This window comes from Centruroides vittatus, unplaced genomic scaffold, assembly GCF_030686945.1.
Source record: "Centruroides vittatus isolate TY-2023 unplaced genomic scaffold, ASM3068694v2 contig_452, whole genome shotgun sequence".
NCBI classification, from domain to species: domain Eukaryota; kingdom Metazoa; phylum Arthropoda; class Arachnida; order Scorpiones; family Buthidae; genus Centruroides; species Centruroides vittatus.
The window spans coordinates 2329984-2345275 of record NW_027122248.1 but is presented as its reverse complement, the minus strand read 5'-3'; the positions used below and the strand labels follow the sequence as shown (position 1 = coordinate 2345275).

Sequence of the window (15292 nt, the reverse complement as noted above, 5' to 3'; positions counted from 1 at the left end):
TATGTTTATTGTAATTTATTTGATTAAATTATTATTTTTATGTTTATCTGGCAACACTTTAGCGTGGAGTCGTCTAGGTCAGCTGTGCGAATGTATAAGTTTTCATTCATGTTCTAATACATTCACGACGTTTACATAGTAAGGAACTTAACATTTTCGTAATTAAATAAGGTAAGAATTCAAATAATGCAATTATCTTTGTAACCAATGAATTGGAGTAAAAGTAAAGATGGATTGTACCTTACAAATATAAAATCGTATGGCGCGATTCGTAAATACCTGTAATTTAAATCCTTTTCGGCTTATTTATCAAAATATAAATGTTTTTATTTGGATATTTACGTAAATAAACATTTGTTTGCTTGTTATCCGGGCAAGAGGAGCACTCAATGATGTTTATCTATTCTTAAATTATTTCTTAGATTGCCTAGGATTATTAATAAGAAATAACGGTAGGGAGTAACTTAGGTGTACAAAATGCAGCATTGAATGATGCAGTTGGGACCTTATCACAGCTGTAGACCATGCCAATACAAGTCAAAGAAACAGATGATCTACATTTGATCCTTTGCAAGATATAATCCCCAAAGTCTTAATTTTTAGGTATGAATGCAGCTCTGAATGAGGCAGATGGGTGGGACCTTAACAGAGCTGTAGACCATTTAGATCATACAAGTAAAAAAGTCGAAGTAATAGATGCTCTATGTTTACCTTTGTGAGATGCGGTAATACCTTGGTTTTTGTTGATAATCTGTCCGAAAACAATTGGCGAAATCCGAAACTGACAAAATCCGAGGCAATTATTTTCGTACAAATCAATGTAAATCCAATTAATTTGTTCTAGACACTCCAAAATACATACCAAAAACACATTTTATAGAGAATAAATATAGTGTTTAATACTAAAAACAATAAAAAATTAATATAAAATGAATATAAAAGATTAATGTAAAGAATAAATGAACGTATAACATGGCATTTGAAAGGCTGCTGGCTCTGGAAACTTTCTTTGGTCCCATGATGGAGCTAAAAGGAAAGGAAAGCAATGGAATTGTTTGGCTAGACACACAGGGTAATGCTCACACGAGAAACGACGCCACACTGAGCAGGAAAATGCATGGGTTGCTCTTTGTTTTCACAAAATTAGCAGCGAGGTCAGGTGGGCACACCAACAAAATCTGAGGTAACTGACTAAAACCGAGACAAATTTTTCACTAAAAAATATCAGCGAAAACCGAGGTATTACTGTATAACCTATCAGCCTATCTGGAATTTTGAACACTTAAAAAGAGGGTAAAATTTGACTAGGGGATCCAAATCCCTCATTCAGAACTGCAATATTACCACTTTTTTACATGTATAGATTATGTCCTAAAAGTAACTTCTACCAAAATATTAAATTTATTTCATTTTTATAAATAATAATAACGTTACTGGAAAGTGGGGATCCCAGAATTTTTTTGACTATCTGACCCCTTTGAGGATTCCTCGACCTTTTATCTACTCTTTTTTCTTGTTAATGTACGTCAATTTACAAATTAATAATAATGAGTAATCAAAAAGGAAGTAATATCACATTATTCACAATACAAGTTTCATAATGTTATGTTACATCCTGTTTGATTAGTTATTTTCTGTAAGTTAAAGTAAGGAAGTTACTTCAATCAGGAATAATAATGAGTATAATAACTTGTATGTTTTTGTTTCTTTTATTCTATTCTGGCGTAATTTTAGAAGTTTTTTCACAAGAACATTTGTTATTGTCCTTTAAAAAGTTAAAGGTGGGTTCGTAAAAAAAATCTTGGGTATCAGTACCGTATTTTCCACCATATAAGACAACCCCCGACTTTTGAGAAGATTCTCCTGGGTTAAAAAGTCATCTTATACGCCGGAAAATACAGTACTTCTTTTTTCAGTACATGAGAAATAATATGATGTAGAAAAAGAATTACTGAAAAATCAGTATGTACTTTCAAAATTTTGGAAAAGACACTTATAAGGTCTTGCTACTACTATAAAAAAGAATATATGACATTATTTACATAATAGTCATGTCATTTTCAATTGTCTGAAATAATTTTGTTCAAATGTAAATAAAATTTGTATCTTTATAAGGAAATTGGTAAAATATGAGTAGCTATATTTTTGCACTGATGAAAACTGGATCTAAATACAATGCACTTAGTGATGGCATTGGAAGAAACTATCTTTTATTACTTTCCCGGCTGTTATATATAACAGAGGGAAAGTATGGCAATCAGTCAAAAATGACCCAAAGATTTTTACATTTTTGGACTGGGGACCTTGAAACATTGTGATTTTCAAAAACTTTGAGGGATTTTTTCTGTATGTATGGAAGTTAGTGTCTGTGGGGGACATGATTTTGTTCACTCTCTTTGAAGCTTAATAACTCTTGTGCTTTTTGTTGAAAATTTCTGAAATTTTGCAGGGAGATTTGTTTATTGGGGATTGATGCTATTTAGTTTTGGTGGTTAAAAGTCAACAGGATGGGAGATAAAGGGGGATTATGTGTCATATTTCAAGTAGGGTCAGACTTACTGACAATTTTCCTCATTGTTAGCATCTACGATTTTTTATAAAACCCATTAGGGTGGAGCTTATTTTCACAATTTGTAAATGTGAACCTCCTACCCTCTGTTTCTATTCCAATATATATAGAAAACATTCGTGCCAAAAATCTACTCCATTGGTGAATATTTTCTGGTAGTTCAATATCACTGAAGTTTTATAGGTTCCAAATAGTAAGGATGAGCATATGGCAAACACAAGCTTCAACCACAATGTATCCATTTTAGTACAACAGTTTGTAAAACTGTAGTTGATCATCTCAATAAATAAACCATTAAATTAATCACACATTAGTTACATGACATTCCCACAAAATTAATTTCTGTCATGACTCGTGATCTTTATTTTGCTGACATTATCAAATCTTGCTGCAAATGTTTTTCCCTGTTTCTGATTGAGGCTGACTCAGTGACCCATACTGCTTACATCAGCACCTATTGGCTATTTGGCTTGTATGGACAAGTTCAGGCACATTGCTGAAGGACTGCTGACATCATCAGATGCATAGACTATATAATCCAGAAACTGCTCAAGCAAATCACATAATACATTTTTGTTCATTTCAGCAAAGTTATTAAATAATAAATATGGCATCAGCAGCAACTAGATCTAAAACTGAAGTGTACCTCATTGGTTCAGCAGTAACTGAATTAACTGGCAACAAGTTGCCATCAGGCTCTTGGTTTGTTTTTACATCACTATCTTCAACTGAAACAAACTATCAGACAGTCATCAGCCGTTACAGTCGAAGAGCTAGCAATATTTTACGAAATGGCAAAGATCCCAATGATGGATCCAAGTAACTGCATAACTGAACTAGAACGGACATTTGAAGAATGGCGTTTGCTAAAGAAAAACAAAGGGCAACAATCTGTGATACAGCAAACAAATGAGGCTGAATTTGTTAGTAAACTAGATGAACTTTTTGACATTTCTCATCTTAGAGCAGTCAAAACGATAAAAATTCCAGAGGATCATGAGTTCTTGTTAGCTTAGCATGAAAAAGGACATAATGGATCAATGGTAGATGTGGATGCAAAATTAGCTGCAAAGGAGAAACGATCAGCACAAAGACAGGAACAGATGCTTAACAGAAAACGTAGAATGGAAGACTTGAAGAGAAGTGGTGAAGAAGTAGCAGAACTAATATCCTCAAGCAGCAGCACAGATACTGAAGAAGATGCAAGCTGTAAAGGAGACAAAGTAAGTAGTGAGGGAACAGCTGGAGGCAGATTATCCAGACAGCAGGAAAGAGACACTCTCTGCCTCTACCAAAATAAACTGATAAAATTACATTAAATGTAGTACTGAAAATTTCAAATTTTATGAATTGTGATGTATAAAAATTTTTTTCTTGCAGTTTGGTTTATAATCCATCAAGTTTTTGAATATTGTACAGTCTACATGACTATTTAATTCGTCTGCAATTGTCCAAAAAAGTGAAACAAGTCTGGTTTACCAAAACAGATCTTGTATGTTTGATTTGTCATAAATTGCTCTTTTTATAAACTTTGTGGTCATTGAGCTACCTCTAAATATTAATATATGAAGTTTAAATTTCTTCTGTAGTAATTTGAGACCAGTTGGAATAGTTCTGGAGGGTAGGACCACAAAAAAGTAAGCGATTTATTTTTTCCCTATTTTAAGCATCACCGTAAAACCCATCTCTACCCACAAAATTAAGTTTTTTGCCATTTTATAATAATTAAAAAAAGTTTACATGGCACCATACATGTGGTTTTAAATGTTGCAAGGAAAGTTAAGCAACTTATTGCTGCATTTTTTTCCTGTATGCTGTGCACCGAAACTGGTTATTTTACTAATCTAAATTGAAGAAAAACACTGAGATCGGCATTATACTTAGTATGCTCTTTTTCCGCAAGTACTTTCGACGCACTTATGGACGTCGTCATCAGGCGAAAACAAAACTTGGTGAAAAAAATTGAACAGAAAATAATCCGATAAATAACAGAACGCTTAAAAATGATTAAGCGTTCTGTTCTTTGTCGGATTATTTTCCATTCAATTTTTTTACTAATCTATATGTGCACTTCTTCATTTGCTGAAACTCGCTTAAAATTCAACTCTGTTAAGAATAAGCAATTTCTGTATAAATCTGATATCAGTCCTTAGTACTCAGAAATTAGATCAAAAATTTCATTTTTAAAATACAGATATTTTTAAAGTCTGGATTTATATGATGAAAAAAAGCATTCAATTAGATTTACATTAGATTACAGCTCATCTGATAATAATTATAAATGATTTCTGTTTATTTATTAACTGTGATCTTTGTAATAACTTTAAGAATATTACAAATCCTGGTTTGCTTCAATAACAAGAAATGACAATGTAAAATGGTTATTGATCAGAATATAGAATTAATAAAATTAATGTTTTAAATATAATCCATGATTATTCAATTTCATAAGCATGATTATGAAAATACTGTAATAATAAACAATTTATCTGAAGCAATAACAATTGAAGTTGAATTGAAGTTAGATCTAGATAATAATAATAATAATTCTGTTCTCACGATCAAATAAGATTAAGAAAGATTAAACAAAAATGTGATAATTTTAAAGCTACTTTAATTAATATTTAATTTTTCACTGATTTTCAAACTAACTATTTAGTTATGAGCATAAATTTTGCCAGAAAGAACAAATTACACAAGAAACACACCAGTAATTGACTATTCCAACTCTATTTACTTTATTATTTGGAATAGTTAAGTAATAAAGTAATAAGAATTGGATTTACTGGTGTGTTCCTGGTGTAATTTGTTCTTTCCAGCAAAGTTTATGCTTATAACTAAAGGATATATCAAGAGAACGAGTAGCAATTAAATTAATTGTATTCTCATAATCATGAAAAATTAACATGAGTTGTCTTCAGTTTTGTTTATTACCTGTTTTGGTTTCATTTCTTTGTAGCAGTTCACATTCCAACATGAACTTATCTTTAGGATGATTATCAAACTAAACAAGTGTATCTTTACTAGAAAATCTCAAGCTGTTCAAATATAAATGAGTATTTGACTAAACATAAAACTTTGTTCATAGTATTTATCTTATTTTTCAATATAATTCCCTTCAATTGCAAAGCTTCTTCATTCCACCTTCTAAGCAGTAAACTGATTGATTACTTATAGAATGATACATGACTTAAGTGATATTAATATTTCAAAAGGTTTCACTTTAAGATTCGTTTGGGGTTGAATGGTGGATGGGGAAAAACATTTATATTTCAAAGGTTGATTTCAGTTGATAGGAGATAATGAGAGACTTCTGCTTGTTGTGTATTTAAACATTTGTATTTGTCAGTGAAGTTGTATTCAGGTGTGTTGTTAGTACAAAATGAAATCTCATTTATATTCGAATGATTCTCATATTTTCAATTACTAATTCTCAAATTTTTTGATTTACTTTTGTGTTATCCACTTTATTGTTAATTAAAATTTAGTTATTGTTTTCATTAATTATGACCATTTTTGTCACTTTCAAATGGAAAAATTTTTTCTATTACAATTAGTACTTTTGTTTGTTTCACTTCAGTTATTTATCATGTTCCTATTAATCACTTATTTTAAGAATGTAATTTTAAAACTTGTACTTAATATGTCCTTTCCTAAGAAATTGTATAATAAATTGTATAACTAAAAATAACATTTACATATTGATGATAACGTTTCTAAAATGACAAAGTAGTCCTTACTCCAATAGACCTTTTGGAATATGAAGACTACAATCCATATAATTCACAGTTGTATTTACATAATAGTAAACAATTAAATATTGTGAATTTTTTGGTATTTGACAAAATTCAGATAAAAATTGTAGGTTAATGTTACCCTTGGTGCCAAGGTGGCGGCTCGTCTCTGATTCCAGCGAGGAAACAGTGGGACGCATGTTCTAACCTAACCTAACCTAACCTATTCTAATAATTTGGTTGCTAATAATTATGGTAATTTATTAGAATAGGTTAGGTTAGGTTAGAACGTGCGTCTCACTGTTTCCTTGCTGGAATCAGAGACGAGTTGCCATCTTGGCACCAAGGGTAACATTAACCAAATTGTATAATAAATTGTTTAATATTATGTTACATATTGTCTTTTCTTGTTTAATTGTTACAGTAGTAACAATCTCTTGATATTATAAAAAAGTAATTTTTTCTAGTACTAATAGATTATTATAATTTTTATGAAATCTCTTTATCAGATAGTCAAAACCATTTGTATAGTCTTTAAGGTTAAAATGAAGTAATACACTATGTAAAAACTCCATTTCTAGTGCTTGGTTTCGTAATTTTTAGTTATGCAAATGATTGCTAAGGTCAAAATAAAGCTGTTACTTGAACAATGCATGTCTTAGGAATACAGATGATAGGTAGAATTTTCTAAAACAGGGCTTTGGAGTTTGTCTCAAGTTACTTGCATCACATGAAGGTGGGAATTGTCTTGAAGAAGTACAATGTCTTTGAGATGAACAAATACAGTGTAGACTGTTTTTTTGGAACTATGCCAAGAGCTTTGTAGTGGTTATTTGACCAGTGACAAGAAGCTCATAATAGATAAGGGTTTATCAGCTGTAGTCCATCAGATACATAAGTACAGAATTTTTTGTTGTGCCTAATGGTTCTGTGCTTTGGTGTTTGCAGTACAGGTTCACTGGGCAGCAACCAATGATATAAATGCTTGATTTTCCTGGAGGCAATCTGGTTTTCATCACATGTTCAACAGTCTTTCCAAAAATGGCTCATTTTTTTGGTATGAAAAGCAATGAACAGATTGTAAGCTTCTGGAGTCTGTTGTTTCAATGTAAGTATAAAGGAAAGGTCAGCAGTAATATGTAGAAACCCATTTACTCACTTTCAGAGGTTTCCTAGGCAGTGTGAATGCAAACAAATGGTTTTGTCATTTAGACTTACATTAAAACATTTCTGCAAGTTCTTAGCTTCTATTGAAATGATAAAGGTAAAAAGCTGCATGAACTTCTTGGTTACATGATTCATATACACATATACAGTTTTTAACAAACTTCTTATCCAATTTAGCTATGTTGTTGTCATTCTTTTCTGGGATTTTTAGTTGTTTTAGAATTAATTACTTTACATCATTTGTATTGTGTCTGCTCTTATTTTATTTGGAAAACTATTCAAATCTCTACTTCTTTCATCAGTCTGATTCCGTAGTTTTAATCTTGTTTCGTTATCAATAGAGCTGTGTTTTTCTCAAACTGATTGGTTTAATATGTATTTAAATATAAATATCTTTTATCTTAAAGAATTAGAATCTAGATATTTTTATGCAGTTTTATCTGATTTCTTTGATTGACATGGATTCTTATTACATGAAATTAAACTTTATTTTTATCCATAATATTTAATTAGATTTGTAACAAAATAGTACAAGAATACCCCAATTAGTGAAGTTAATGTGTTTTGGAAAATGACTCCACTAATTGAATCACAATTGGGGAATATAGTTAATAGGAAAATGATGTTCGAAGAGGATTTTTTTCACTTACAAGATAAATAGAATTGCTTAATAAGAGGTTATAAAATCCATTAGAAAACTACAGGAGACTGAAATGAAAAGAAATTATTCTATCATGCTCAGATTAACCTTCCCTTCTTTTCTAGGTGAAGCTCCTAGTAGCATCAAATCACATTTTCTCTCTTGTGTTCTTCATTTGAATTAAAAAACAACATACTCAGAACACTTTATCGATTTGCAGCCGTGTTTATTAGGTACGAACGAAAACGTTCGTTAGTACCTAATAAATACACGGCTGCAAATCGATAAAGTGTTCTGAGTATGTTGTTTTCGTAAGTTATGCAGTCTACGATTGTTATTCAAAATTATTTTTTCAAGATTTTTAAAAATAAGAACAAAAAATATCTGAATTATACAATATCAAAAGGTGACAAGTAGAGAGTGAGGGGTGAGCAGCTAGCGTAAAGCCATTTGTCAATCTTTTCAGTCTAAATTGGCAATGTTGCTGCTAGCTGTGTGTAGTCCAGTACTTTTTCTTTAGAATATTTACATTAATTGAATTCTTTGGCACACATATAATACACTACAGTGAATCCTGTACTAAATGAAGTTGTACTAGATGAGGTATTCTGTACTCTTTATATATTAAAACTAAAAATTCTCAATTGAATTATTCCTTTATTTTATTCTTATGTTTGTACTATGTATTAATATATAAAATGTTAATTTTATAATTTTTTTCATATTTTGATGAAGTTTCATTATGGCCGAAGATAGAGAAATATTGCGGGAAGTATGGGACGGACATATTCCAGTTTGCTTTAAATTAAGTGTTGATGGAGTTTATACTATTCAACATCCTGAGCCATATTATGTAAGTCTTACATAAATTTATGTTATTTGAAAGAAGAATTTTGAATTTTTGTTTGTTTTTTTTAATAATTATTTCCAAATATATTTATTAAAACCATTTTGTTTCTTTTATTGAAAATTTTTTTCGGCCAAATATCAATTATTAAATATCTTACCACTCTCGGAAAGTATCCCAAAATTAATTTTGGGGTAATCTTCCAGAGTGGTAAATAGCAGGAGAGCTGAAATACTCAGATTAGTTTGATTTCTATTCAAGATATGCATATTCATGCTTCAATAAATTTTCTTTAATGCTTGCTTTCCTGTTCGGCTCTGGGATCGTATCAGATGCTTTTAATCTACATTTAAATTAATCCTAGAAGTAAAAATTGGTGAAGTAGCACTCTCATTTCTCTTGCTTGCCTTTCAGGAAATTTAAGACTTCATTTTTGACATATTGTAAATTAAGTTCATGAAACAAATATTATTTAAAAATAATTGAAAAATTTTTCTTTTGTATATGTAAGTATTGATTTTTAAAGACACGCCAATGCAATTAGAATTGAATTAAATATCACACAAAAAAAAAGAAACCAGATGTTTATTAAAATCAACAACAAAAATACCAAGGAGTAATTATTTATTGAGTAAATGAATGTTTTTGGCTTCATCATCAATAATAACCTGAAAAGATAGGTTAATCACATTATTATCTATGAAATAAGGTATTTTAACATATATTATTTATATTACAATATAAATTTATTAGAAGTAAGATCAGAGTCTTTTTACTGACTTCAACTCTGACTAACTCGAGAATTGCTTTTGACTCCGTGACTCTTTCTCCACAGCCCTGGTTATTACATTTGCTATTCAACCAAATTTACTGAATTTTTTGACACGAGTCAAGCTGTATCACAGTAAATTAATATCAGTTTAAAAATACTTGTTTATATACTTAACACACACACAATTTTGCAAACAGGTTTAAGAATTGTTGGAACAATAACTTCATTTCTTAAACTACTTTAAAGTTCAATAGAATAAGTGAAATTGTGAATAGAATGTCAAATAATATCATGTTAACATCTTACTTCTTATTATTTGGTAGTAGTGATGAATTGAAAATTCATTGTATTTACATCACCTTCAAATACTTCATTGTTTGGGCATAAGAAAAATAAAAACTTTTAAACTATTTCATGATACAAGACGAAAAAGTTTTCTAAAATAATATTCAGCGAAAATGCTAATGAGTAAAATGTAAACAGCTATTTTCAACAATGTTGAAAACCTGTATATACAAAAATGTATGTTTATAAAACATAATGCTGAGTTTTCAAAGGTTGCAAAAGCTTTTTTTATTATGAATTACCTTCAAGAAAATGAAATAATCACAATTAACAGATATTATTTTGCATATTTACAGAATTTGTATTGGAAATTACTGAAAAATGTGCAGTATTTGATGAATAGGGGGAAAAAATGTAAATTTTAGTCAAGGTTGTATGTATCTAAATGATCTATAGGAACATTCAATAAGAGATTTGACTGTAACTGGAAAATACTGATTCATCTGCCATATTTTCTCTCTCTTCCCCTCATCATTTACCATTATTTGCATGCTCCTTACAGTCGATTGGATTTTGTCAGAAATCGGACGCTACACTGGTCTTTGTGCACTGATGTAGAAGCACTGTTATTTTATAGGTCTGTTTTTGTCTTACATTTTTGCACATGAACAGTGTTGTCTGTCACAGCTACTGTTGCGTTTGACTCTGAAGTTTTGTGTATCAAAATTATTACGCTATTGCTTATCCTCCCAGCTATAATTACATTTTTCCAGTTTTCTATTGAATGTGCCCTGAATCTCTCTTATTAAACAGAATAAAGAAAATTTAACAATTTCAAAAATATTCACAGCAATTTATAACAATAAAAATTAATTTTGATATTATATTCATATTCTTTGCTATATTTAATGAATAGTTGTGAAATTAACATTAAGATGTTTTAATTGTTAGAGGATTTTATAACATTTGTGCTTTATATAACATATGTTTAAATTTTTAGTTAATGGTTCCTCGTCTTAGTTATTTTCCATTGGTTTTGGATAAAGTACAAAAACACTTTGCTCAGCATTTAGCAGAAGAGCATCAGAATGCAGAAACATGGCTTGATTATGGTGGACAACCTCTTAAATGGTAATATTTAATTTAAAGTCTTTAAATTTACTTGATATTCTTGATTTAAAATAAATTCATTTTTATAGGCATTATCCCATAGGACTGTTGTTTGATTTATATGCAAACGATGCCACTCTTCCATGGGATCTTACTATTCATTTTCAAGTAAGATATAACTGAATTGAAATAAAAATGTTTTTGTTTAAGTAAATTAATAATTAGTGAAGTTAAATACAGTAGAGAGTCGTTAATTGGAACGCCGGTAATCGGAATAGCCAGTAATTGGAACGATTTTCAATCGGACTGTGTCATGCTGAATCGAACGTTTTTGATACTAGATTTACTTCTAAAGTATAATTTTCATGTTTTTATATTTTTCAATATATTTATTTTGTTTGTACAAAATAAAGAAATAATTTTTAACGATACAATAGCCTCGATTATTATTATAAAAATTTTCGTTAGGCTTAAAATCGGCAAAAATTCAACGCGAAGCGACACGCAATGGAGAAAAATTTGAACGTCGGACAGGTTAATGTATTTTTTCGTACATAATGGGTAATCGGAACAACCCCAGTCCCCAATTGATTCCGATTTTCGACTCTCTACTGTAAATCATTTTGAGCATCAAAATTTATCTGATTAAAATTTTAAAATATATAAGTATCGGTCATATAATAAGTAGCTGTCTGTTGTAATTATGGTTAATGTTATCAAAATGATCAATCCCTAAACATATAAATTACATTAATAATTATTTACAGATTATTTACATACTAAACCCATTACACATTTACAGCACAGTGATACACCAACAGAAAAAGAACTTGCAGATTATTGGTCTGTAATTTGGCTCAATTCAGTACATTCAAAGGTAAAGCATGCCAAATCAAAGAGGAAAAAGAAAACATAATTGAGACACTGATTATATTACATGCTGAAATAAACATGCACAACAATCAAAATTTAGTACAAAGAACATAATTGAAGATACCTAGTGCAGACAACATTCATATCCCTGCACCAGAAACTAGCCAAACATTTTATAACACAACTTTACTGTATTTATCGTAAGTTGGCACCTACTGTAAAGAAACTAAGACACACCCTTCTTTGTTTATTGGTTTAAACACACATCCATCAATTAGAAACCATGTTGCATCTCATTCGTCTGCGGAAAATAGTCCGTCATTATTTATAAAATCATTACCGAAATACTGGTCACTTGGCAATGATTATAAATGTAGCTATTTCATATTTATTAACTTGTTATTTTTAATGAATATTTGCACATTCTGAATCATTAAAAATAAATTGTGACCGGAAAAAGTTTATTTTTAAAAGCATTTTACAGTATATCATATTTCACGAGTGTTATGCATATAATATTATATATACAAAATACACCACCCAACACTTATTACATTTGTCAAAAATACAATGCAATAATAATGGGAATGATATGCCCTAATATAAATAACTGTTTTAAGTTATATGAATTCTTTAAATGTTTCTACTATTATTTTTAGATTATAATATAATGAACTTATAATTGTCATAAGCTTACAGTATTTGATTCTTGACTAAGAATTTTTTTTATATTATATAAAATAGACCTACCTGTTATTCCTGGAAACAATTCATTTGTAAGTTTTTCTTGATGTGAACTCTAAATTTTGATGTATTCATTCTTTTAATCCAACTTTACATAAAATTGGATAACTTTTTGCCATATTTATTAACAGTTCATCATCAATAATCTAAACACTCAATCATATACTTTTACCAGTTGAGCATATGCATCAATTACAAAACACATGATTCTATCTCACCAATCCAATTGGCTCTTAGCCAATAGAAGAATGTTGAATTTGACCACAGATCAAATTTTCTGCTAAGTCACTGTGAAGTCAGGGTCAAGCCATCAGCACTTAGTAGAATGACTGTGAACATTGATGGTGTTTCATTCCATTACAAAGACCATAAGTGAAATAAAACATTGTAGACTTGTGAACTAGCCTCAAAACTGAAGAATGGCACTACACCATCTTCATGATACATACATTAAAACAAACCAAACATACTAATATCCAAAATTTCTTACATAGAGATAGCTAAATACATATTGTATAGTAGCTCGTTTTGCTGATATTTTAATATTCTCGTGTACATTGCCAATTAGGCTTCCTCAATGCTTCCTTTGTCAAAAGAAAAGAACACCAGACTATCTGTCTCATCAGCACACACAATATGGAATATATTTTAGGGATTAGGCATTTTTGATTATTGGTCAAGAATTTCACTTTGTTTTGTTTTTAATCAGAGATTTTAAAAAGTCAAAAAGGAAAATCTTTTTTGTTTTAAACAGTATTTAATTGTTGGAATTTCTTTTCAGGTTGAAATAAAACAATTTTTCTGAATCGTCTTCATGATAAAATATCTGAATAGAAGTTTTATCAGCATTTTATACAGACATTTTTCTTATTATTTTAAAAATAAAATAATCTCATAATGCCAGGAAAGTTACACAACCCATTGCTAGATTTTTTTAAAATTTATATAATAATCATTTATGTACTGTACATGTTTGTTTATAATGACTAATGTTGACAGGATTTTCCTAAAGACGAATTAATGCACTGTCAAGGAAGGTTGGCTGTCGAATCATACTTTATGGCTACAATAAAGGAAGCGGATGCACTAAAACATAGAGGACAAGTTATCAGTAGCATGCAGAAAAAGGATCATATTCAATTATGGCAGGGTTTACAAAATGGTAATGAATTTTTTTTTTTTACGCTAAACATTAAATTTACATTAAATGTTTTCTAATATGACATAATTTGTTTTTATATTTAGATAAATTTGACCAATTTTGGGCAGTTAACAGAAAACTTATGGAGCATACAAATGATGAACCATTTAAACATATTCCTTTTAGAATATATCAGGTAAAATTATCTGAATAATTTTAAAGTTATAATTAAAAACAAATTCTAAACATGAATTACATACATAGCTAGATCAGCCTTTCATTCAGAGATTGATTCGTCCTTTAAATGATATGGGAGAAAAACAAACACTGAAACACTTGTTAATAATGATCATTCCAGATATTATGAACCAGGGTAAAATTTTACATAAATTCTGAATTTAAAATGAAAATATTCTTACTCAAACATTAATCTTGTGGTGTTGTTATTTTTAGAAGGAGAATTGAAATATAAGGTAGTAACACATGGCATAGAACCATCGTTAGACACTCCTTTGCAATGGATGAGCGAGCATCTAAGTTATCCAGATAATTTTCTCCACATTTGCATTTTACCATTGTGATGATGTCATAGATGCAATATGTAATGAATGAAAATTGAAAACTATCATCAAATCAAACTAAATGCACTTATAGATGTTGTAAAATATCCACATGCTGTGATACTGTTTGTTTCATACTATGCAAAATGAGTTCGTAATAAAAAGAACTTATTTTGTATCAAAAAAATGTTGTAAATAAACAGATCTGTAAATTAAAAATCCTGTATTATATAAAGAACATATTAAATGTTTATATTTAAATGTTTCAAATGCTTAATTTTATTGAAAAATTGAAACAAGTTATTAATTCACTCCATGTTTCATCTCTGTTACTTACAGGAATGGTGATGAGTCATTCCAGAGATAAACATTCATTGAAATTAATCTACACTTAAACTAGTGCTGGAAAAGTGTAAGGTGTTTCTATCTCATTGTTTTTTGGAAAAGGGGCTCCTCTTTTTTGAAAAAACATAATGTGATAGAAATGGTCAGTTAGTTTTTTATTTTTAACGAAACCTTACAGAATCAGCCCCCAAAGCAGCAAAATTTTAATATTATACCAATCTTTAAATATTTACAGACAAATTCGCCCAAGTAGGGATCACCATCCATTAGTTTGTGTTCCAGACGATACATTCTCGGCGACCGACCTTTCTTTTTAGGCTACGAGCCGTCGAAAAAAGCTAAAAAGTCCTTTTTAAAACACAAAAAAGTTTCCAATTAAAAATAAAATATTTTCTAAAATCGAAACTGGTGATGTACGACTGTCCTTGTTTCTCCATCTTCCCTTTTCGGGGTGTTTCGTCCTTTTATCCACAGAGAGGAGAGTGCTGGAAAATGCAGATTAAAA

General features: G+C 29.8%; 1 protein-coding gene across 1 annotated transcript; it reads left to right on the top strand.

Moving 5' to 3' along the window:
* The first annotated feature begins 51 nt into the window (after positions 1-51).
* On the top strand, positions 52-14719 carry Atg5 (autophagy protein 5). The gene is made up of 8 exons (XM_067272679.1): positions 52-171; positions 8846-8963; positions 11015-11145; positions 11214-11292; positions 13741-13903; positions 13987-14078; positions 14147-14255; positions 14336-14719. The coding sequence occupies exons 2-8, from the start codon at positions 8853-8855 to the stop codon at positions 14461-14463; spliced, it is 813 nt and encodes a 270-aa protein (XP_067128780.1). The 5' UTR covers positions 52-171; positions 8846-8852; the 3' UTR covers positions 14464-14719.
* Positions 14720-15292: the final 573 nt, after the last annotated feature.